The sequence below is a fragment of the Lygodium microphyllum genome, chromosome 5 (assembly GCF_053477565.2).
Source record: "Lygodium microphyllum isolate KBCC chromosome 5, Lygodium_microphyllum_v1.1.10, whole genome shotgun sequence".
Classification (NCBI taxonomy): Eukaryota; Viridiplantae; Streptophyta; class Polypodiopsida; order Schizaeales; family Lygodiaceae; genus Lygodium; species Lygodium microphyllum.
In genome coordinates, this window is record NC_141139.1 from 70,248,242 (window position 1) to 70,272,969 (window position 24,728).

At 43.4% G+C, this 24,728-nt stretch overlaps 1 protein-coding gene across 1 annotated transcript in view; it reads right to left on the bottom strand.

Moving 5' to 3' along the window:
• Nucleotides 1-722: 722 nt before the first annotated feature.
• The window catches only part of CNX3 (cofactor of nitrate reductase and xanthine dehydrogenase 3), a 29,311-nt gene continuing 5,305 nt past the window's right edge, over nucleotides 723-24,728 (bottom strand). The window contains exons 2-4 of the mRNA XM_087677938.1: nucleotides 2,309-2,538; nucleotides 2,087-2,192; nucleotides 723-1,782 (exon numbers count right to left, since the gene is read on the bottom strand). Of these exons, the coding sequence (XP_087534064.1) occupies nucleotides 1,256-1,782; nucleotides 2,087-2,192; nucleotides 2,309-2,470 (795 nt within the window). The 5' untranslated portion in view covers nucleotides 2,471-2,538 and the 3' untranslated portion in view covers nucleotides 723-1,255. The remainder of the gene's footprint in view (nucleotides 1,783-2,086; nucleotides 2,193-2,308; nucleotides 2,539-24,728) is intronic.

Sequence of the window (24,728 nt, forward strand, 5' to 3'; positions counted from 1 at the left end):
ATATGCCACACTTATCCAGCCCTAATTTATTCTTATACACTCACTTGGAGAATGCTATGAGTAGATTCAAGGAGACTCCACACTGCAAGAGCTAAGATAGATACCCATTCACATCTGGGAATACCAAAGCATGTTCCACAACCATTATGAGATGGCACCCCAAGGTGGAGCTATACTCAGAAAGCCTAATCACTTAGTTGCATTAGCATCTTGTTGTGTCCAGTAACTTTTATAGCTTTAGCAATTGGTTTTCTTTAGTGCTAATGGCCCCCAAAAGTGGATTTCTTTTGCAGCCAATGGCACCCCAAAGTGTATTGTAACTAAGATATCGATGTGTTTCTCTTTGTCCTAGGTGCCTTTTAAGCATCTTTAAGGATGTTAATAGAACTTTTTTCCTTCTTTATTTCCTCTTTCCCCACCCTTGAGCCCCTGCACCTTTCTACTCTATGCTCCATCTTAGCTATCAAGCCCATGTATTTGTCATACTTTTGTCATAGTAATAAAAGTAGCTACCTTCTTTCACAAAAAAGCAGTAGACTTACATTACAATTTTGCCTACTTTCCAGCAGACTGACAAGAAAATGATTCGGAGTCCTCAACCGTAAGAAAGAGAAGTATGGCTATAATGCCCGAGTGTTAAAGCAAAGCCCACTAAACATGTGATCAAAATCATCCTCCCACTGAAGTACCTGGGTAAATGGGCCAATCATCACACAGGGCCAAGAAAAATTAACACTTTGGAGCATCAGCAGAGCAAAAATACAGCATAAGTAACAACACAAGTTGATTGGTGAGATGATCATATCTTGATCTGGCCATTTCTCATGAGCGTACACGATGGCACAAAAACCACTGAGGTGCTCTTGTCTGCTATCAAATGTAACTAGCCATGGGGCCTAAATTGTCACACATATTTTGTCTCACCTAATGTGCCCCTGATTGCCTTATCACACAGGCAGACAACTGTTTTGGAGGTGTCCCTTCGCCTTGTCTTCAGGGGCGCACCTGCAAATTTACTGTGTCAGAAGATTGTATGAGTCTGTCAAGTCTTACATCATTGGCCCCATTACCCACACTGGAGAATCTGTAAGTGCTTTCCCATGATGCAAACCAGATGTGATCCAAAAGTAAATCTAACCCTGAACATACATATATGATGCCTTGATCTCATTTTTCTACCCCAAGTTCTGTATCATTACTGGACAACCAACGGCCAGAGCAGCATATATGCAATGTATATAACCATTCGCTTTGCTCAGCTATTGCCTCTGGACCAGTCTCCGCTCTTTCCTCCAGTCTTTGACTCTAACTGAATGTTGCATATCTTTACGTACTTTGAAACAGCCTTGCACATGTCATATATGGTGAGAGCTGCGATGGAAACTGCTGTCAAAGCTTCCATTTCCACACCAGTAGTACCAATTGCAGTCGCCTGCGCTGTGATGTGCACTGCATTTTCATCACTGTCAAGTTTAAGGTCAATTTGTACATTGCTCAAAAATACATTGTGACACAGGGGAATGAGATTTCCAGTCTGCTTAGCTCCCTGGATACCAGCAATTTTGGCTACCGTTAAGACATCCCCCTTAGCAATCTGATTTGCAGAGACCAGCATAAACGCAGTTTGGCCTAGCATAACTTTCCCAGATGCCACTGCTACCCTTTTGCTCATAGACTTTTCAGAAACATTCACCATCGAGGCTTTACCATGAGCATCAACATGTGTGAGACTTTCGCTTTTGCAGGTCTGCTCCTTACTAACACAGGCAGACTTCAACGTGTCTGCAAGTCATTCATCAAATAATTAAAGGGTACAACCCATCAAACAAGCAAAGGAAAAAAGCATACACAAGTTAAAACAAACACTGTAGCTCAGTTTCTCCATTGACAACAATTATGATAAAATGATGCCAATAAATGCAGTCAAAAGTGGACTCAAATTAACTTAAAAGCTTATAAACAGTAACCAACCATGAGAATGCCACTAGACAGAAAATAAGTCGGCACCTGCAGCTGACTCTCCTTATTAGTCCCAGAAAGTTCTGTTATGGATGCTACTTAATAACAAACATTACATGATCCACACCTCTTTGAGTCTCCTTGAATGTGCAGTCATTCACTAATTTCTCAGTAGGTAAAGGTGAGTCTGCACTCATGGAGCCATCACAAGGACCAAAAACAGCTTCCAATTCCTGTCGCCATATTATAAAAAACAGATCAACAGTCAGCACTCCATTACAATTAGAACTTTTAACATTCAAGTCTCCCACAATCGTATATAAAGATATGATGCAAAAAAGCAGCTCGCCTTGTTGAGGTCAAGAATCTGCTTATCAATGTGGTCCTCTCCATGAGATAAGGATGAAAACCCACAAGAATTTGAGGAATACTGAAGTCGTATGCCTCTCGCCCTTCTCCACAAAGCCCTCAAAACTGCTCCATGATGAGCCACATTTCTGATTACCAGCATTGTATACGCAGCTTTATGTGAAGAAGAATTCCAGATCTTAAGGAAGATGGATTGCTTTCATTTATAGCCTGCACCACAAGAAGAGTTTAAGAACAGTAAAATGCATGTGTCACAGTGAATTACTCTGTCAATCAGGCTTTATCTGGATGCAATTATACCATCCAACCAGTGAATTCCATGATAATCAGCAGGGTTAAAAACTGAAATTCAGATGGCAAAATTAATAGGGGACAATACACCAGACTAAAATAAGAGGGGTCATCCAGTTAGAAGTACATCTAAATGTCATTTACTGGTTGTATCCCTATCACTAGCCAGTGGTGGACGTTTTGAAGATCCAACACTTTTTAGTCTGCTTATGGCCGGTTGGGTCATTTCTGTCCATTGCAGCCAGTTGTGTTGTGGCTGGACGTCTTAGCCCACCCAGCACTTTTAGTCCACCCTTAAAAGTGTCACGTTACTTGAGCTCACTCTCGACATGATCATCATGCAGGACATTGCATTGGAAACAATCTAAGATTGCCAGAAGCTTGGAAAGTCAATTGCCAAAGGTTAGAGGTGGACAATGTAGATAACATGAGTGAAACTAGGCAAGTTCTACTTGGTGATAAGAATTGCATACATGGAAAGAGCATTCAGTGATGTTTCATTTTGATGTGAACATGACCATGATCTACCATGATAATATGGCAGTGAAGCTGTGGGAGTTGGGACATTAAGCTGATGACATGACAATATGCATGTTGATGCAGCATTGCTGATATAGCATAAATTTAAGGTTAAAAGTCAAACTCTTGATTTTGGGCCAATGTTTGGGCAACAGAACGTTAAAGCTAATATTTGGGCAGCCATTTAAGTTTTTAAGTGTGACCAGCTCATTTGAAACTTCAGATAGACAAAAGCCGTAAAATTAATCCAAAATTTAGCGAAATTTTGATGGACCAGGTTGGCAAGTGCATCTTGCCTCTCTCACTAGAACTTGCTGAGACAGAGATACTCCAGCTCGCACTAGAGTCGTCTAGGCAGCTAGCATTACAGGGGGATATGGAGTGCTGGTATGCTCAGACAAAGGCATGGTTACCGCTACATGGTTTACACATGGATTGCCTCCCACCACTACACTACAGCTTGGATTGCCCTCACTTGGAGCTCAGCCAAGAGGAGCTGAACCACATCATCAGGGTGGACATTATTTAGATACACACAGCCAAGACATGGGTGACACCCATTGAGGATCTACGGACGAAGATGGCTTTCTACCGAAAGCTGGTATGCTCAAACAAAAGCATGGTTACCGCTACATGGTTTTCACATGGATTGCCTCCCACCACTACACTACAGCTTGGATTGCCCTCACTTGGAGCTCAGCTGAGAGGAGCTGAACCACTTCATCAGGGTGGACATTATTTAGATACACACAACCAAGACATGGGTGACACCCATTGAGGATCTACGGATGAAGATGGCTTTCTACCAAAAGCATATTCTATACATACCCCCCTAATGGCTTTGTTATCCGCTCGAGATGTGAGAAATCAAAATTAGCTATGGAGAAGAGAGAAACAAGACAGTGACAGTGAGTGAGCTGATGCAAGAGAGTAGAGTGTACTTGCTGAACTAAAAAGATAAGAGTGAAGGTACAACCTAAGTTAGCTCAAGGGTTGACCTAACCAACCCTCTGCCAACTGACTAGAGTTAAGCTAGCTAACTCTAGTCCCTAGTGTCACTACTTTTAAATGTGAAGACACTAGGTACATGTCAGAGTGAAGCAATGTGGAAGCGAATGACCGTGACAAAGAGTGAATAGAGAGAGAGGAGAGAGAAGAAGAGACAGTGAAAAGCAAAAAATCTGCAGTGAAGAATGCTGTATAAGGATGCAGAATTTTATACGGGTGCAGAGGAAATATCTGTGTATGTCTCCTCCATGAGGACCTTGATCTCCGTCAGCCCCAAGTGCAGTCTCCGTCACCAGCAAGCTAAAATCCGTCAGATACAAGTATCAAAGACTGCTGGAAACTCAGCCTTATAAAGGCTGAAAAGAATGCCTCAAAAATGACCCGAAATAACCAGGTTGGCTGCATGCAGTGGACAGCAGTCGGCAGAGTCCGACTGCTGCCACGTGGTAGCTACGTGGCACTGCTGACGTGGCAGGAGATGACTCGCAACACCCCCTCTCAGATCCTGAACAAGGCAACAGATGGAGGAATCTGGAATGTCGATGAAGTAAAGCCTAGGGAAGTGCCTTCGTAAACAAATCTGCAAGATTGTCTTCAGTCTTATAGTACTCCACATCAATGGTCGCATCCAAAAGCTTCTCCCTGATGAAGTGATACTAGATCTCTATGTGCTTCATCCGGGCATGGAATACGAGATTCCGTGCCAAGGCAATGCAACTCTCATTGTCGCACCAATCACCTTCTTATGAGAGGGACGAGGCACAAGGAACCAAGTGCCATTGCGCTCAATAGCCTCCAACTCACCTTCCGTCGCCTTCCGCCGATGATTAGACTATAAAGCCTCCTTCACTGATGTAGGCTCTCTATCTTGCATAACACGGGACATCAAACAATAGTTAGAGCAAACAAGCTCCGTAGAATGTGTCCGGTGCCTCCGTGACCTCCACGGTCCATCCTACGGTTCCCACTCCTCAAGGACCCCCCTCGATCCCTGAATCTCGAAGGGTGGCACGGGCTCGACGCGGAGGAGGATGGATCTCTCCGCGTCCCTTTTTATCTACTGAAGACTCGAGTACAACCACCGGTGGAATCTCCACTGGGGGGGGGAGGGGGGGCTAGTGGAAGAGAAGACTCAGAATCTAAAGAAGAATCTCCATCAAGAGGCTCCGGCTCCAAAGAAACTGTCTCGAGAGCCCAACTCTCCCCTGGATCTCCAAGTACCGGATGTTCTTCACGCCTTCTATGGCTGAAACTTCTACGAACCACACATCACTACTCATGTAGATATCCCGCTTCACGAGATCATGCAAGCAATAACCTTGGGATTGGGAGCTATATCCAACAAATACATGTCATCGAGAAGCCACTTCAAATTTGTCACGCTACGCCTTTTCGGAATGTGCGCATAGGCATCACACCCAAAGATCCTGAAATAAGAGACATCAGGCTTAGTCCCAAAGTAAGCCTCAAAAGGTGTCATCCTGGCAATGGCCGAAGTGGGGAATCGATTTAGGATATGGACTGCCGTAGCCACTGTCTCGGCCCACAAAAATTGAGGTGTCTATCGATGCTCCATCATGATGCATGCCATCTCGATCACACTTCGGTTCTTCTGCTCCAAAATGTCATTCTCTTGAGGAGTGTTGGTATTAGCAAACTCCTGATGAATGCCTCTATTTGCACAAAAACGAATAAACTCATTAGAAACAAATTCACCACCCTTATCTGATCGCAAGGTCTTCAATTTCCGGCCTAATCAGTTCTCCTCGAATAAAAGTCAATCCTTGAAGTGGAAGAAAGCCCGACTTCAGCGCCAAGAAATAAGTCCATGTCATCCTGATGTAGTCATCTACGATCAACATGAAGTACAAGCTCCCCTTCAAGGACTCATTCCTCATCGGGCCACAAAGATCCATAGAGACAAGCTCCATAGGTGAAGTAGACCGCCTCAAAGCTTTATTGGGAATCGCATCCCTATGTTGCTTCCCGCGAATGTAGGAGACGCATGGCTTAGTGGCCAAACCAAGCATGCCAGCTCGGACTGTGTCTGAGAGGTAAGAAGAAGAGAGATAAGAGCGGAAGAAGACTTCAATTAGTAGATGCCATTCTCCTCCTACCCTAAAGAGAGAACCTTCCTTGAACCACAATCAAGGACTCGAACAGCATTACTGTCAAACTCCACCAAGAGACCAAGAGAACAAATCTTATGTACCAAAAGCAAATGATATCCTAAACCTCACACATGCAACACCTCAGAAGTGTGGATACCACCACATCCATCTCGAATCAGCTGCATCTCACCCCGTGCAGCAATAGACACAAAAGAGCTCTCTCCTATGAGAATCTGCCCATGCGAGGGTCGCAAATGGGCAACACCAACTGTCAAAGGAGTCATGTGCCATGAGGCACCACTGTCCACGATCCACTCTCGAGCCTGGGAAGCTGTCATCGCAACATCAAAAGTCTTCGATGTAGTCCTTAATGACCACTAAGTGTAGAAAAGCAACTGATGAGGGTGCAGCTACCGCTCCAGAATCCTTCGTGTCCTTCTTCTTGGTGTCCTTATCCTTGTCGGGGCAATCCTTCTTCCAATGGCCAGTCTTACCACAAATATGGCATGTCGATTCTTTCTCTTTGTCCTTCTTGGATTTGTTGTCCTCCGTCTTCTTCTTTTGGTCCTTTCCCTTCTTTTGAGAGGCTTGACCAATCAATGCCTCCGATTTGGAAGCATTCTATCCCTTCAATTGTTCCTCTTGGTCCAAGACCATAGGAACTAACTCTTTCCAACGAAGAGTCGACTTCCACCTTGAAGCAATAAGAGCGGAATAAAAGATACCGAATCGTGGTGGCAACTGGGACAATAAGATGATCGCCATGTCTTCGAAGGAAATGGGCTTCCCCGCATTTTGAACTTGTATCTGAAGCTACCGAAGCTTGTTAATGTATTCCCAAAGCGAAGAAGACTTATTCACAAAGAGGGTCCGCATCTGCACCTCCAAAGAAACCATCTTCATAAGGGTCATCCGGTTATACATCTGGTCAAGTTCCAACCATATTTCGCGAGCCACCATCAAGTGCTCACTATGGGCTATCATGGCTATTGTACAAGACAAAAAGAAAAAAACGAATCCTGGCATTCAACTTGTCCCAAAGAGGCTGGGCCTTGGTCAACTCCGCAGGAGCATTTGAAGAGAGTTTGGGCTCATCTCTCATCAAGGGCCGATTGATCTCCTCCATCACAAGCTCACCAAATCATAAGACTCCAATATGGCCAACATCATCACACGCCAGATACAGTAATTGTTGCCATTGAGCTTTTGATTCGATGGAAGAGCCGGTAAGATAGGCACCTTCCGGTCCATGATCGCCTGGAACTCCACGTCAGTCTCTGTAGACATCTTCGCCTGCAACGCCTGCACAAACGCAAAAGAAACCCCCTTTGACTATAAGAACGCAGCCTGCTAGGGCTCTTTTCTCCGCTTCCCAAACCTTCTTCAACCACCGAAGGCGATGAAAAGGTAAAATCTGCACTTAAAGGCCATAAACGCAGCCTTCTTCCTTCTCTAATAGTAGCAGCTTCAACAAATCTTCTCTTTTCTCGCACATCCACGCTCGCCTCAGCCTTGTTTTGATGCGCAGCCCACTTGCTCGCACTTGAACGTTGAAAACACAACCTTATGTCGCACTGAAAACTCCTCTTCAGATAGGTCCACCCTAGGTTGTAAACGCCCCGAACAACGTAGTATGCTTAACAATTATGATATTCGCTTGTTTTCGAGATTTAATATAAAAGAGAATGAACACTTAAAGCTGAAAATGAAAATTACTCACAAAATTACAGCCATGAAAATGTAAAAGTAATGGAGACAAGATTGAGGGTTGAAGATGGGCAAACCCCCCCCCCCCCCGAAGGAATGTATTTCTGCTCAACCCAAGTCCCTTAGGGAAGAGCTCAGTTACAATCAACCTGAGAGTAAGAAGAAGTAATTCTCACTCTCACAAGATCATGCAAAGATGTACAAACACACATGCATTATCTATTATGCAATGATAAGAACTGATTTATTTACAGTATGAGAGAAGAAAAAGGGGAATTCAGCCTTTCTCCATCGTTGATCAGCAGTACATGGATAGGGCTTGCTTCTTGTAGCTAAAATGGAAGAAAGAGCTCGAGAAGGAGGTGCTGTAATGAATTTACAGGCTTGCTGTCCTGTAAAACAGCAGTGATACAAGAGGGAATATGGAGAAATTTGATAATGGAGAAGTGGGGGATGATGATGGGGATGAATGGGGCCAGTTTCTAGCTATCTGTGGGTGCTGTACATGAGTTTACAGCAAAGAAAAATGATGTTGAATGAAGAAAAACGAGCTCTTATTTATAGGAGAGGGGAGAGCTAGTACAAAAGGGGAAAGTGGAGTAGCACAAGACAAGTGTCCAGCCACATGTCATGAGATGTGACAAGTGGTGGGACACTTGGAAACTTGTGTGACAAGTGTCTTGACACTTGTCTCTTCTCTATGGCCTTCCTTTTGGGTTAAATACTGTCAAGAATAGAAACAACCAAATTTAGTAAGCACAGTCAGAGTACAGAACTTACTATTTTTAGAATGACATCCCTATTTTTTAGGACTAGCATTTTTAGGCTAATTCGAGGCTCCTAAATTTTAGGGACCTCCTAAAATTTAGGGATCTCCTAAAATTTAGGGACCCCCCCAATATGGGTGTCATATGAAAGCTTTTTCCGTGTACATCGCAAAAATGGTATACGAATCTTCATGTGACTTTCCTATGCAAAGAAATGTGCATTTCAAGCTTTCAGCCCACACATGTACATTATACAAGCATTTCATGATCATGCCATCTTGTTGATTGTAACTGTCTGTTCTAGTGGATCTAGCCCACACTTCAAGGCATCAATCCTTTCGGTGTGTGAGTCTAACCCTGATATGCGTGAGTTCTAGTCACAGGCGCCCAATCGGGCCATATAGATGGAAGTGTGAACTATCTTTTCTCTAACCCACCGCGTGGGTCCACCATAACCTGTGACCACTCATCAGTGGCCAGCTCCAATGCACTTTTCTTTATATCTAATTAGTGCAAAGGAAATAAATTTAATAAATCATTATATAGACAAATTAATGAAAAAGGATACAAATTCTGTTTCTATAGAGTTGTGACAGCCCTCTGGCTTTTATTCAGCTGTCCTCAGCTGAAAAGCTTCTTGATATTGCTGTAGAATATTTGGGTAATCCTTCATGAATTTTTCATCTACCCACTGTGCATCTGCTGTGGGTAGATTCTTGAATTTTAGTAAGAATTTTCGTGTCACAAGGCCACTTCTCGTGGTTCGATCCTTGAGAAACAAAATCTTTTCAGGTTCCAAGAGTTGCTCTGTTTCTTCAACTTTTGGGGGATCTTCAGTAATGGGTTCCTTTGGTTCTGGTCCTATGTAAGGTTTTAGTAAACTTACATGAAAAGCATTGTGTATTTTCCAATGAGCAGAAAGCTCAAGTCGATAAGAAACTTCATTTATTTTCTCAATCACTTTGAAGGGTCCAAAGTATCTACTGGAGAGCTTTGGAAAAGATGAATTTTGACCAAAACCTTGTTTGAGCCTGCTTTTATCAAACTTTAGCAAGACATATTGACCTTTTTCAAAAGCCAAAGGTCTTCTTCGTTTATCTGCTTGCTTCTTTTGTCGCTCTTGGGAAACTTTGATAGTGGCTCGAACTTGATCCATTGCGGTTTTTAAATCTAAAGCAAACTCATCAGCAGCAAAAATCTTATCTTTAGTGCGAATAATTGGAGGAGGAATCACTTTACCCTGTACTATTTCATTTGGAGCTTTCCCTATGGATGAGTGCACTGTATTGTTGTAAGCAAACTCCAATAATGGAAGATATTTCTCCCATTGTGACTTATGTTCACTGACATAAGCTTTCAACATATCCAAAAGAGTGAGATTCATCACCTCTGTTTGGCCGTCAGTTTGAGGATAAAAAGCTGAGGAGAACTTTAAAGTGGTTCCCAAATTCTCAAATAAAGCACGCCAAAAGTTACTTGTGAATTTGGAGTCTCTATCTGAAATGATCTCAGAAGGCATACCATGTAATCTGAAGATATGTTGAATGACAAGTCTTGCAGCTTGTGCGGATTTCAATGTTTTATGACATAGAATAAAATGTGATTGTTTGCTGAATCTATCAATTATGACCCAAATCATATCATGACCTTGAGGTGTTCTTGGAATACCTGAGATGAAATCCAGTGATAGATTCCCATAGATCTTTGGGCACTGGAAGAGGTTGCAACAATCCTGGAATCTTCTGCCTATCATATTTGGATTTTTGGCATACCAGACAAGCCTCAATGAAGTTATGTGTATCTCTTCGTAATGTTGGCCAATAAAAGTAGCGCTCAATTGCACACTGAGTGGCTGCCCTCCCTCTATGCCCTGCATAAGGGGGTTCATGACTTTCTTTAAGCACCTTTTGTCGAACAGGAAGAGTGACACAAAGGCGATTGTTCATGAGAAGGTAACCGTCTTTGATGGAATAATCTGGATGAGAATCTCCTTGCTGTAAATTTGACCAAATTGCTGCAAAATCAGTATCTTCATCATAAGTATTCTTCATCGTTTGAAAATCTTCATGATGAGCCACTGTAATAGTTGCAATGCGATGCACTCTAGAAAGTGCATCAGCAACTACATTTTGTTTCCCTGGAGTGTACATAATTTGAAAATGAAACATAGACAAGAAATTTTCCCATCTTGCATGTTTCTCCTGCAAATGCTTTTGAGTCTTGAAATACTTCAAGCTTTGATGATCAGTTTTAATAAGGAATTCATTGCCTAAAAGATAATGTTTCCATATCTTTAAAGCATGAACCACTGCTAAGAGCTCCTTTTCATAAATGTCATACCTTTTCTCCACATCATTTAGACGGCGGCTTTCAAAGGCTACGGCATGGCCTTCTTGATTTAGCACTGCACCAATACAATCACCGCAAGCATCTGCTTCCACCACAAATGGTTTTACCAGATCTGGAATGATAAGAACAGGTCCAGAAGTAAGAGCTGTTTTCAGCCTTGTGAAGGCTGTTCTCTTTTTCCTTCCATTGGAAAGAGATCTTCTTCTTTGTAAGGTCATGAAGTGGAGAAGCCATATGTGCAAAATGCTTGATGAAGCGGCGGTAATAAGAACATAAGCCAAGAAACGATCGCACCTCATGTACATCATGAAGATGAGGCCATTCTTGGATTATCCTGATCTTTTCAGGATCCATCTGAATCCCTTCAGAAGAGATGACATGCCCAAGGTAATTTATTTTATGCATGAAAAATTCACTCTTTTTACCATTTACCAAGAGTTGATTTTGTTGTAGTAATTGTAGAACAATTTCCAAGTGTTGATGATGCTCCTCTTCATTCTTGCTAAAGACAAGAATATCATCAAAGAAAGTACCGACATATTGTCGATGCTCTCTAAAGATGCGCTCCATCATTCGATTAAAGGTGGCTGGTGCATTGGTTAATCCGAAAGGAACCACCAAGAATTCATAAAGACCGTATGAAGTGCGGAAAGCAGTTTTGTGTACATCTTGCGGTATTACCCTAATTTGATGATAACCACTCTTTAGATCAATGCGGCTGAAAACCTTTGAGATTCCTAGACGATCCAAAATGTCGTCAATTCTGGGAATAGGAAACCGATTCTTCACAGTGATTTTGTTGAGGGCTCGATAATCAATGCACATCCTAAATGTGCCATCTTTCTTTTGAACAAGAAGAACTGGTGAACAAAATGGTGAGCTACTTGGCCTAATTAGCCCACGGTTGAGTAGGTCTTCGACTTGCTTTCTGATTTCTTCTTGTTGAGGACGGCTCACACGGTATGGTGCTATATTAGGAGGAGAACTGCCCGGGATAATATCAATATGATGGTCTTCTGGCCTTTCTGGGGGAAGCTGATAAGGAAGATCTTCCGAAAAACAATCTTTATACTTTTCCAAGAGCTGAAGTTGCTCTTGGTTTTCAGCATTCATATTATCTTTTACATCAGTGACATAAAGCAGACAACATTGAACACAATCCTTAATTGCTCTAGAGACTTGCATATGGCTTACCATAGGTATGGTGTCTCCAGAAACTCCAGCTTGGATCTCGTACTTCTTGCCTTTGTTGGTGAGTTCTACCTTCTTTTTCTGAGAGAAGATGGTTGAATCTACTCTATGATTCCAAGGCATGCCAAGAATCACATCGCAACCATCAAGGTCTCCAATACAAAAGGTATCTTCGTCACTGTAGCCTTGAATTTGAAACTTGAGCTTGCCAATGTAGGGTATCACAGTCTTCACTGTGTCACCTTCATCAGCATTTAAAGCTTGGCGAACTTCTGCCGGAGTGTCCATCTCTTCATTCTTTAATCCAAGCTCTTTAGCTAATTGCAAGGAAATGATATTTTCATTCGCCCCAAGATCTATCAAGAATAGTGCTTGCTTACCTTGCAACTGTCCCCAAGCTTTTAATAATTTGTGCGTCTCTGGAGTGTGAGTTGTGTTTGCAACTACATCACTGATAGCATTGATTTTCACTGGCGACTTAGGCTTGTTGTCAAAAACCTTGCTTTGTCCCTTGTTTGGACATTGCTTCGCTATGTGGCCTGTTTGTCCACATTTAAAACACTTCCCTTCTTTCATGAAGCGTTGCTTTTTTTCTTCGGAAATTTGCTTTGCTTGTGGGTATAGATTGGAGTGAAATTGAGGAGCATTAGGAGGTGCATAGGGCTTCATCTTCTTTTGATTTGATCGCTGCTTTTACCTCTGTTTTTGTCCTTCATTTGGGGCTGAATACTCCTCATCGTCAGCTACTCTCTTGTTATCATTCTTTTGGAATGATTTATTGCCATTGTGCTCCATTTCCCATGTCTCAGCATGGTCAATGAGTTCCCTGAGACTAGAACAATGATAATGATTAAGAGCAGTACGAAGTTTAAAATGCAAACCTCCTTGAAACTTCCTAAGCTTTTCCGAACTGCTGATCTTCTTGAAATGTTGGACCTTCAAAAGTAGCTCCCAAAATCTCTTGGCATAGTCACCAAGTGACTCATTTTTCCTTTGCCAAAGCCGATCCCATTCCATTTTTACATCTCTTTTGAAATGAACAGGAAGAAATTGGCTTTCTATTATGCGAACAAAGGACCGCCATGATTTTGGGGCAGCATGATCATATTCCAACCCCGTCCACCAAGAATGGGCTAAGTCGGTTAAATGTAAGGCTGCAAACTTAATCTTTTCTTTTTCTTTACACTTGTCACGACCATACAAAATTTGAAATTGACGAATAAAGGATTTCGGGAACCATCATGCATACTGAACTTGATCTTCTTTTCAAGTTGAGATAGTGACTTAGTCTTCTTCTTCTTCTTATGCCTTCGTCCATGCTCGGATCTTGAGGTTGAAGATGATGAAGTGCTTGATGGGGATGAAGATGGAGACGAGGGTGAAGAATGTCGACGCCTTTGACGATGATGAGGTCTTCGACGAGAAGGGTGTGACTCTTCGTTACTAGAAGAGGATCCATCAGAGTAGGCGCCAGATGACTTTGAAGAAGAGGATGAGCTTCGACGCGATCTCTTTCTTTGTCTTGAAGTAGAATGGGACTGCCTCTTAGAAGTAGTTGAACTTCTTGATCGGCTCCTTTCATTGGTATGGCTTTGTCTCCTTGAAGTAGATGGGCTTCTTTCCTTGAATTCTTTGGGATTCTCAACTTTTTCTAGTTTGAGAAGTTGCTCACGAATTTGCTGATTCTCCTCTCTAAGACTTTGAATGGCTTGAAGGATAGCACTCGATTGATCCATTGGGACTCTTAAGAAAAAAAAATATGCTCAAGCACTCAATGCAAGGGCTGAAAACAAACAAACTTATAATTGTAAGCACTACCAGTGTTGGGGGTGAGGACCGAGCCAAAGCTCTGATACCACTGTAAACGCCCCGAACAACGTAGTATGCTTAACAATTATGATATTCGCTTGTTTTCGAGATTTAATATAAAAGAGAATGAACACTTAAAGCTGAAAATGAAAATTACTCACAAAATTACAGTCATGAAAATGTAAAAGTAATGGAGACAAGATTGAGGGTTGAAGATGGGTAAACCCCCCCTCCGAAGGAATGTATTTCTGCTCAACCCAAGTCCCTCAGGGAAGAGCTCAGTTACAATCAACCTGAGAGTGAGAAGAAGTAATTCTCACTCTCACAAGATCATGCAAAGATGTACAAACACACATGCATTATCTATTATGCAATAATAAGAACTGATTTCTTTACAATATGAGAGAAGAAAAAGGGGAATTCAGCCTTTCTCCATCGTTGATCAGCAGTACATGGATAGGGCTTGCTTCTTGTAGCTAAAATGGAAGAAAGAGCTCGAGAAGGAGGTGCTGTAATGAATTTACAGGCTTGCTGTCCTGTAAAACAGCAGTGATACAAGAGGGAATATGGAAGAATTTGATAATGGAGAAGTGGGGGATGATGATGGGGATAGATGGGACCAATTTCTGGCTATCTGTGGGTGCTGTACATGAGTTTACAGCAAAGAAAAATGATGTTGAATGAAGAAAAACGAGCTCTTATTTATAGGAGAGGGGAGAGCTAGTACAAAAGGGGAAAGTGAAGTAGCACAAGGCAAGTGTCCAGCCACATGTCATGAGATGTGACAAGTGGTGGGACACTTGGAAACTTGTGTGACAAGTGTCTTGACACGTGTCTCCTCTATGGCCTTCCTTTTTGGGTTGAATACTGTCAAGAATAGAAACAACCAAATTTAGTAAGCACAGTCAGAGTACAGAACTTACTATTTTTAGAATGACATCCCTATTTTTTAGGACTAGCATTTTTAGGCTAATTCGAGGCTCCTAAATTTTAGGGACCTCCTAAAATTTAGGGATCTCCTAAAATTTAGGGACCCCCCCAATATGGGTGTCATATGAAAGCTTTTTCCGTGTACATCGCAAAAATGGTATCCGAATCTTCATGTGACTTTCCTATGCAAAGAAATGTGCATTTCAAGCTTTCAGCCCACACATGCACATTATACAAGCATTTCATGATCATGCCATCTTGTTGATTGTAACTGTCTGTTCTGGTGGATCTAGCCCACACTTCAAGGCATCAATCCTTTCGGTGTGTGAGTCTAACCCTGATATGCGTGAGTTCTAGTCACAGGCGCCCAATCGGGCCATATAGATGGAAGTGTGAACTATCTTTTCTCTAACCCACCGCATGGGTCCACCGTAACCTGTGACCACTCAACAGTGGCCAGCTCCAATGCACTTTTCTTTATATCTAATTAGTGCAAAGGAAATAAATTTAATAAATCATTATATAGACAAATTAATGAAAAAGGATACAAATTCTGTTTTCTATAGAGTTGTGACATAGGTCAGTCCTTCAATGCTCTGATACCATGTCAAAGTGAAGCAATGCGGAAGCGAATGACCGTAACAAAGGGTGAACAAAGAGAGAAGAGAGAGAGAGAGAGAAAGAGACAGTGAAATGCAGAAAATCTGCAGTGAAGAATGTTGTATAAGGATGCAGAATTATACACAGGTGTAGAGGAAATATCTGCGTATGTCTCCTCCACGAGGACCTCAATCTCCATCAGCCTGAGTGCAGTCTCCGTCACCAGCAGGCTGAAATCTGTCAAATACAAGTATCAAAGACTACTAGAAACTCAACCTTATAAAGGCTAAAAAGAATGCCTCAAAAATGACCCGAAATAACCAGATTGGCTGCATTTAATGTAGCCGACTGCAGTTGGCGTGGACTGCAGTCGGACAGTCCAACTGCTGCCATGTGGCAGACTGCCATGTGGCACTGCTGACATGGCAAGAGATGACTCTCAACAGTACACACACACACACAACTCCGTACATCCACACACCAGCTACAGATCAAGACAAGTAGATACAGCGCAAACTCCCTTCCCCAAAGGACAGGATTTGCCAGCTCTATCAACTCGAGACAAAGACCAAGGAGAACTAACTATGCAGATGTCCAATGTATTATGAGATTAAAGGGCCCTTCCATTGCCTGTTCAAAAAGGGATTTGGGCCACTATCCAAGGTGGTGGATTTCCCTGATCAAAAGATGTCTGCAGTTCTTCTTACTGGATCTACATCGTCACAAAGAGCACCTCTTACAGACCCAAGAGCAGAGACAAGGAGCCACACACCAAAGTACACTCACAAAGTTCTATAGAGCATCAAGTGCTCCCTCCACTACATAGCCCTCATCCGGCAGACTAGCGACCCCACCATAAGAAACCAACCTAGACATAGCCACACCGAGATGCAAAGCCCGTTGCCTTGTATGCCGGCTTGGGGTGTCCAAGGGTACTTTTCAGCTTGTACACCCATTTGCATGGCAAAGCCTTCTCACCCTAAGTCAAGGAAATCAAATCCCAAGTCTAATTCTTATGCAATGAGTCAAGCTCAGACTGCATAGCCCTCTCCCAAGAGTGACAATCACCCCTGCGCATAGCCTCATCATAAGTGAGAGGCTCTCATGCATCTGTAACTAGTACATAATCCATAGAGGGTGCAAAATGGTCAAGAGGTCGTCTATCTCTAGTAGAATGCCTCAATCCAGGCTCTGTTGCCTGACCGACATCCTGTCTAACATAAGCATGTCTAGCATCTGGGCCGTGAGTATCAAGTGATGTTGCGTGCTATCTAGCTAGTCGTGGAGCAAGCTGAACGGGAGCTACACCTAACCAATCCACACCTCCGCAAAAGGCACCATTTGCAAATATAGAGAATACTACACTATCATCGAGGGACCATACCTCACCGCTTCAAACTTCTCTATGCTAGATGGACCCATGGGAGATATCTTGGGATGAGAGTGCCTCCTGAGTAGTTCCACATTGTATCTAGCTTAGATATCATTTTGTACTCATCAGCTATGTATTGTTTATTGTTTATTTTCCATTTAGTTAGTCATAGCATTAGATGACAACTATTTTGGAACTTAGAAGAATTCCCTGACTTTTCAAATGTCACATTTTGATCTCATTGACCGATTTGACCGAATCAGATATAGAACGATGAACCAAAGGGGAACATTTGGATCCGGTTTCAAATTCGCTATTATATGTTCGTCCTATTGTAGACGTTAATATAACCAACTCTCTCTCTCTCTCTCTCTCTCTCTCTCTCTCTCTCTCTCTCTCTCTCTTGTGAAGATAATTGAATTAGGTAGTGAATATTTACATCACACCATCAGGTCAACATTCTGTGTGTATCTCTTACTTTCAATCACATCAGACCATTTGGTCAGCATACTCTCTCTCTCTCACTCTCCCTGTAACTAATATTTACATGAGGCCTGCACGCTCTCAGAACAACCTATTACATGAACAGTACTAATAGATCACACAAAAGGAACAGCTGGAGTAGAGCGAACAATCGCCAGCCAAGCAGCAGCAATATCCGGAAGAACCAAGTCCACTGACATCATAGAGGAGATTTGCCATAACACTATTCCATGCACACGGGCCACATGCCCATGGATGCCCGATGTTGAATCAAAAATAAAGGCATTGCGAGTATGCCATATATCCCACAAGGCTGTCCATCTAAGGAAATGGAATAGGCAGGAAAAATCCGAACTCAAATCCTCGAACAAACTGATAGGTGGTGCAGAGTCACCAAGGACCACACACGGGAAATGAAATTCTAGATCTGTCACTCAACAGGGCAGGAGACAAAGAGGTGAAGCAATGTCTCATCACACGTAGTGCAGAAAACACAACGCCCTATAGAGATCTTTCGGGCACAGAGCACTTCTCCTGTTGGAAGACCCCCAATGAGCAGCCTCCACGTGAACACTTTTCCCTGATACGGGACCTTAGACTTCCAAAGCTGGATATATCTTTCCTACCACTTCTTTTTGCTGTCCCTAAGATGCCATAACTTATTCACTTTCCCCGTGACCCATCTCTTGGCTTCCAAGTTCCACCATATGATGATATATCTGATTAGCTGAACTTTTCTCAAAGTCATCAAGAAGCACAAACATCCAATCACGCCATGGATCCAATGGTTGTAACACAGGCAAAGGAGAGAACCTCTGAAGATTGTCCTGTATGGATGACCAAATGTCCCTATATCCACAAGACACCCTAAAGTACTGACGAATACGCCTAAAAGAATAAAGGCGGGGCTGCCCAAAAATAACACCATCACGGATTGTCTTCAACCCTAACCTGGCCATCCGATTAAACTTCTCTCGCTGCAAATCTTTTTGTGCCCAATCCAACAACCTTGAGGAAGCCAATATTTCTCCTTGCAGCGAATTTTCCTCCTTGCGAATATTTGGAGGACGCCAAACTGCAAAACAAAGCATCTCCTGCCAAGAAGCAATCAAATGAGAAAGAAGAAAAGACTAGGAGACCTTTATAGGCCTCATAGAATTAAACGCATGCCACCACGAAGCATGAATAATCGTGTTAGCAGAGTATTTGTCAGCTCATGTGTGAGTCTGAGCTTGATCTGGGCTGGGCATTTTTATTAGGTATTTTAGGTATTTTTCTGGTGTGGCATTTTATGCCATTGGGGCATTTTATGCACCAGTCAGCCAACATTAATGCTGTCCGACCAGCATTTATTGCTCCCCACTTTTTCAGCCTATTTATACTCAGTGCTCCTCCTCAGTCAGTATCATCATCTTCACCATCTGCAGACTCTGTGGAGAGAGGAGCCAGAGCCAGTGCCAGTGCCAGTGCCAGTGCCCACGCAATCAGTGACTCACTGTTGTATGCGACTGTCTCCTGTTCAAATATATGGATTCCATTTCCCGTGCATACATCTGAGTTCTCATCTGTATCGTGTTCTTTTCTTTTCTCTTTTTGTCTTGTGTTTCAGCAGTTTATTTCAACACATGTTTATGCTTCCACCGCTGCTCCACTTCTGACATGGTATCAGTTTTCAGGATTTGTGTTTCTGCTATGTTTTCTTGCTGATTTCAGGACTGTTTTGTACCCCTGCTGATCAGACGACTGCTGTCGCAGCCAGGCGACTTGTTTTGGGGCTGTTTTCAGCCTGCGTTTTTTGCAATCTTACCATCGCCTGCTGCCTACACACCCTCTACTGCCTGCGTTTTTCATCTGCAGCTGCTGGCGACAGTTTTCTACTTGTTTTTCTCCAGTTTCCAGCCTGCATTTTGCTGATTCCGCATCTCTCGTGGCTGGGTGACTGTTAATTCAGGCCGTTTTTGCTGTTTTTGGCAGTTTTCGACTGATTTTTTGACTTTCTGCAGCAGATTTTGTCTTCTATTGATCAAATTTTGGGTTATATTGCATGTGAACTCTCATTTTCTGCAGTCTGTGCTTGTGTTTTGGCTGTGTTTCCTCTCTACCTTCCATATGGCTCCTCCGTGCACTTCCACTGATGATAACTTACATGGACCTGATTATCTCACATGGAGTGCTGTCATGAAAGCTTGGTTTGTGCAGAAGCGGTTATGGTACATCGTCTGTGGAGCTATTGCTCGACCTCTCCGTCCTTTTCCTCTTCCTGAAGACTTTGATGAGGACAACCATGAGGAAGCAGTGCTCACATGGGACTCGGACGATGCCCGTGCTTACTCGGCGTTGCTTCGGTGTATTTCTAAAGCGGTCTTACCGGCGGTTACCTCCTGTAGGACATCTCCTGAAGTATGGCAGAAGTTGCAGCAGATGTACGAGGCACCTTCCACCATGCGGGCAGTCACACTTTGTGGCCAGCTCCAGCAGCTGAAGTTCGAGCCGAAAGATACCATTCAATCTTTTCTTCTTCGTGTTACGCAGGTACAGGACCAGCTTTGGCACATGCAATCTGCTCTTCCCGAGGCGCATCTCGTCGGGACGGTCCTCTACAAGCTCCCCCCGAAGTTTGATGGAGTGGCCAATGCTTTGCGGGCGCAGACATCATCGACTCCTATCAGTTTTACACATATGACCTCGATGCTTCTTGAGCATGAGACATCCTTGAGATTACAAGGGCGGCTTCCGGCACATTATGGAGGCGCGGCTTATGTAGCTTCAGAGAGGGGTGACGGGAAGAAGAAGTCGAAGGCCCAGAGTTACCACTGTGGCAAGAAGGGACATTTGCGGAAGGACTGCAAGACGTTAGCAGCTTCCAGGAAGAAGGAGCAGAAGACGAAGTGGGATGTTGACTCTCCCACTGCTTGGGTATCCATGGTTCTACTTGGTGGTTCTATGTTGTATAGTTTCTGATCCCTTTTCATTGTCCTATTGTGTTGTATCAGATCACTCATGATCTGAGAGAGGGTGTTAGCAGAGTATTTGTCAGCTCATGTGTGAGTCTGAGCTTGATCTGGGCTGGGCATTTTTATTAGGTATTTTAGGTATTTTTCTGGTGTGGCATTTTATGCCATTGGGGCATTTTATGCACCAGTCAGCCAGCATTAATGCTGTCCGACCAGCATTTATTGCTCCCTTCTTTTTCAGCCTATTTATACTCAGTGCTCCTCCTCAGTCAGTATCATCATCTTCACCATCTGCAAACTCTGTGGAGAGAGGAGCCAGAGCCAGTGCCAGTGCCCACGCAGCCAGTGACTCACTGTTGTATGCGACTGTCTCGTGTTCAGATATATGGATTCCATTTTCCGTGCATACATTTGAGTTCTCATCTGTATCGTGTTTTTTTCTTCTCTTTTTGTCTTGTGTTTCAGCAGTTTATTTCAGCACATGTTTATGCTTCCACCGCTGCTCCACTTCTGACATAATCGTGCTACCATGAGAGATGCCAGTCTTTTCTATGAAGAATTTGGCATATCTGACCAAGGATGACACTGAATACATAGACTCTGCAAAAGGGATAGTCTCAAAGCGGCCATATGCAAATTAACATCCAACAAAGCTGCACCCCCCATCCTTTTCGGAGTGGTCACATGCTGTCAGGAGATCCATACCTGCCCCAAACAATTGCCTTTCTTTTTCCACAGCATAAATCTAATAGGTTGGGGAACCAAATCCAAAAGGGACTTCTTAGTCCAAGGAAGCAATGGCAGAAAGAACGAAATCATACTAATCATAATGCATTGAGCCACTTTCAGTCTAACACGAAGAGGCCAACTCTGAGATTTCCAGTACATGAACCTGTCATGAATTCGTGAGGCCATCCAATCGAGCAAGACACGGGGAGCAACCTCCATACTAATAGGATATCCCAAGTGTCAGGTTATATTGCCCCTTGGGATCACAATTCCATTCCATCCCAAGGCCTGCAAATCATTCTCCATATAGAAGAGAAGGGTGGATTTCTGAGTATTTGTGAAGGCCTGATGCCAAAGCAAAAAGATTCCAAGCCACCATTGCCCAATTGACATTAATATGATCCGGCCTTAAGGAACATAAAAGAATCATCAAGATTGGCCCACAAGCTTATCACCGCTAGGAAGAGATAAGCCAACTATCTCACCTTGAGCTGCCAACTTATCCAATAATGAGAGCATCGAGTGAGTTACCAAAGCAAAAAGCAAAGGGCTGAGAGGACAGCATTGCCGAAGAGACTGAGATAAGGCAATTTCCTCCGTAATCCCTCCATTAAGAGCAATACGAGCCACATCACCCTAACTAATGGTATCAACTAGAGAAATCATACAGGGCTCAAAACCCATTGTAGACATTAATTGCCGCAAAAATGACCGACCAACATGATCAAATGCCTTCTCAATATACAGCTGAAGCATAACAACCTGCTACCTAGAAGCTTTGGCATAATCAATTCCCACCTGAACATTAAAAATGTTGTGCATTATATTCCGACCTTTAATGAAACTGTATTGATGTGGATGAATGAGGTGCAGAAATACTTTCTGCAATCTGTTGGCAATAATTTTGGAGAAGATTTTATATAACAATCTCATAACTAAAATGGGTCTCCATTGTTTCAAAGGGGTCGAAGAGGAAACCTTGGGCAACAACCTGATGACAACAATCTTCCAGTCTGAAGAAATCATACTTGAGTTGCACACCTACTGACACAAGCGAGTCAATGGGTCCTTAAGCAATTGCACATGGGCTGAAAACAGCTCATTAGGAAGCCCATCCCAGCCTGGACTTTTCCTTCGAGGCAAGTGAGACAGCACTTCTTCCACTTCATCTTCAAAAATATCGGCCTCCATTAAATCCACCCATTTTGGTTTGACCTAATTACTAACCAGGTCACAAATATATGTTCGAGTAGAGAGAACAACATAGGAAAGAATCTCTTGCGAACCCAACAAGGCCCTATAAAAATCAACAGTCATCCGAATAATGGAGGCAAGATCAGTCACCATATCACCTTGCCCATCCTTTAAGCGCACAATATTTTCCCGGGCGTATTTCTAATGCAGACGAGCAAAAAATTGATGAGTTTAACACTTATTATCATGTAAAGCTTCAACTCTAGCCAACAGTTTGTATTTTGCATATTCCTCTTCCTGAAGAGATTGGACCTTGCCTTCTAGCCATTCAATGCATGTGAGTAAGTCATCATTGGAATCCCTAGTTTGACACAAAGACAAGGAATGAGCTAATAAGGATTGAGCATGCTGCAATTCAGCTCGAAATGAGGAAGCATGCTGAATACCATATTGTCGGGATAACGCTCGCGCATTATCCCTAAAAACCGCCCATGCTTCTATGAGAGTGCAGCGATGCGGAAGCGTAGGACAAAGACTGAGAGAGTGAACACAGAGAGAGGAGAGGAAGAGAGAGAGAGAGAAAAGGAGATAGTGTAAACGCAGAAAATCTGCGGTCTAGTATGCTGTATAAGAGTGCAGAAATACACTAGGGGGCAGAGGAAATATCTGTGTATGTCTCCGACTTGATGACCTCGATCTCCGTCAGCCCGAGCCGGCGAGCACAGTCTGTCTCAACCAACAGATCTTCAAGATCAGAATCTGAAATCACTGAAGAGTGAATAATAAAGTGTGCCACAAGAACCAGTTATAAATAGCCAAGAAATAATAAAAAAACAGCATCAGGTCGGCTGCATTAAATGCAGCCGATAGCAGAAATCTGGCCGACTGTGCAGTCCGACTACACTTCTGACGTGGCACTGATGACGTGGCACCTCCTCTAATGTACGGTGTTGACGTGGCACTAACTGTCCAGGAAATGACTGGCTAACACCCCCTCTCAGATCCTGGACGGGTGAAAAGACTGAGGGATCTGGAATGCTGCCGAAGAAGAGCCTGGGGAAGCGCCTTCGTAAACAAATCTGCAAGATTATCCTCTGTCTTGCAATACTCCACATCAATGATCCCATCCAAAAATTTCTCCCGAATGAAGTGATACTGGATCTCAATGTGCTTCGTCCGGGCATGGAATACGGGATTCCGTACCAAGGCAATGTAGCTCTCATTGTCGCACCGCAGAAGGGTAGGACGAGTCTGGGCGCAGCTAAGCTCCTCCAACAATCTCTGAAGCCACACAACCTCACATGTGATGGAAGACGCAGCCCGATACTCCGCCTCAGTAGAAGAAAGGGCTACCGTGGGCTGCTTCTTGCTACTCCAAGAGATAACACCTGTACCCAAGATAAAATAGTAGCCTATAGTAGACCATCAGTGGTCCACATCGCCAGCCCAATCCGAGTCACTCCAACCTACAAAAACCAGATCGGAAGCATCTATACCTACGGGATAAGAAATCCCTAAGTCAGAGGTTTCTCTCAACTACCGAAGAATCCTCAGGGCAGCCTGCCAATGCACCTATTTGGGTTCTGTCCTGAACCCGACCAAAAGATCCACAGCAAAACAAAGATCAACACGAGTGTTGAGAAGCCAAATCAAGGATCCAATCAACTGACGGTAGAGTGAAGCATCCATCACAGGAGAGTCTAAGTGTGAAGTGGCCTTCCAATTCGGATCCATAGTAGTAATGGGCTGACAAGTCTCCATCTCAAAAGTCACCAAGAGCTCCTGAATGTACCTCTGCTAAGAGATGAAAATCCCCCTCTGAGACTGGTAAATCTCGTGACCCAACAAGAAATGAAGAAGCCCCAAATCCGTCATCTCGAATGCCTAATGTAAAGCTATCTTGGTCTCTCGGACCTTCTGTGCATGATCCCCTGTCAAAATCAAATCATCAACATACAACACAAACAACACACGACCAACCTCAGAAGTGTGCACATAAAGCTGCGAATCGGCCTTGGACCGCCGATATCCCAACTTCAACTAAAGAAACGAGTCAATCTTCTCGTTCCATGCACGCGGAGCCTGCTTGAGGACATACAAGGCCTTCTTCAACCTGTAAACTTTCCCATCCAAGAATCCAAAACCAGGGAGCTGCTCAACATAGATCTCCTCTTGCAAGTCACCATTCAGAAAGGCTGACTTCACATCCAACCGATAAACACGCCATCTCCTATGGCCAACCAAGGCAAGAACAGCTCGAATAGTCGCCATACGAGCAGTGGGGGCAAAAGTATCATGGAAATCAATGCCTGGGCGCTAAGCAAAACCTTTGGCAACAAGGCGAGCCTTGTGCTTGTCCAAAGAACCATCGCTAAGATACTTGGTC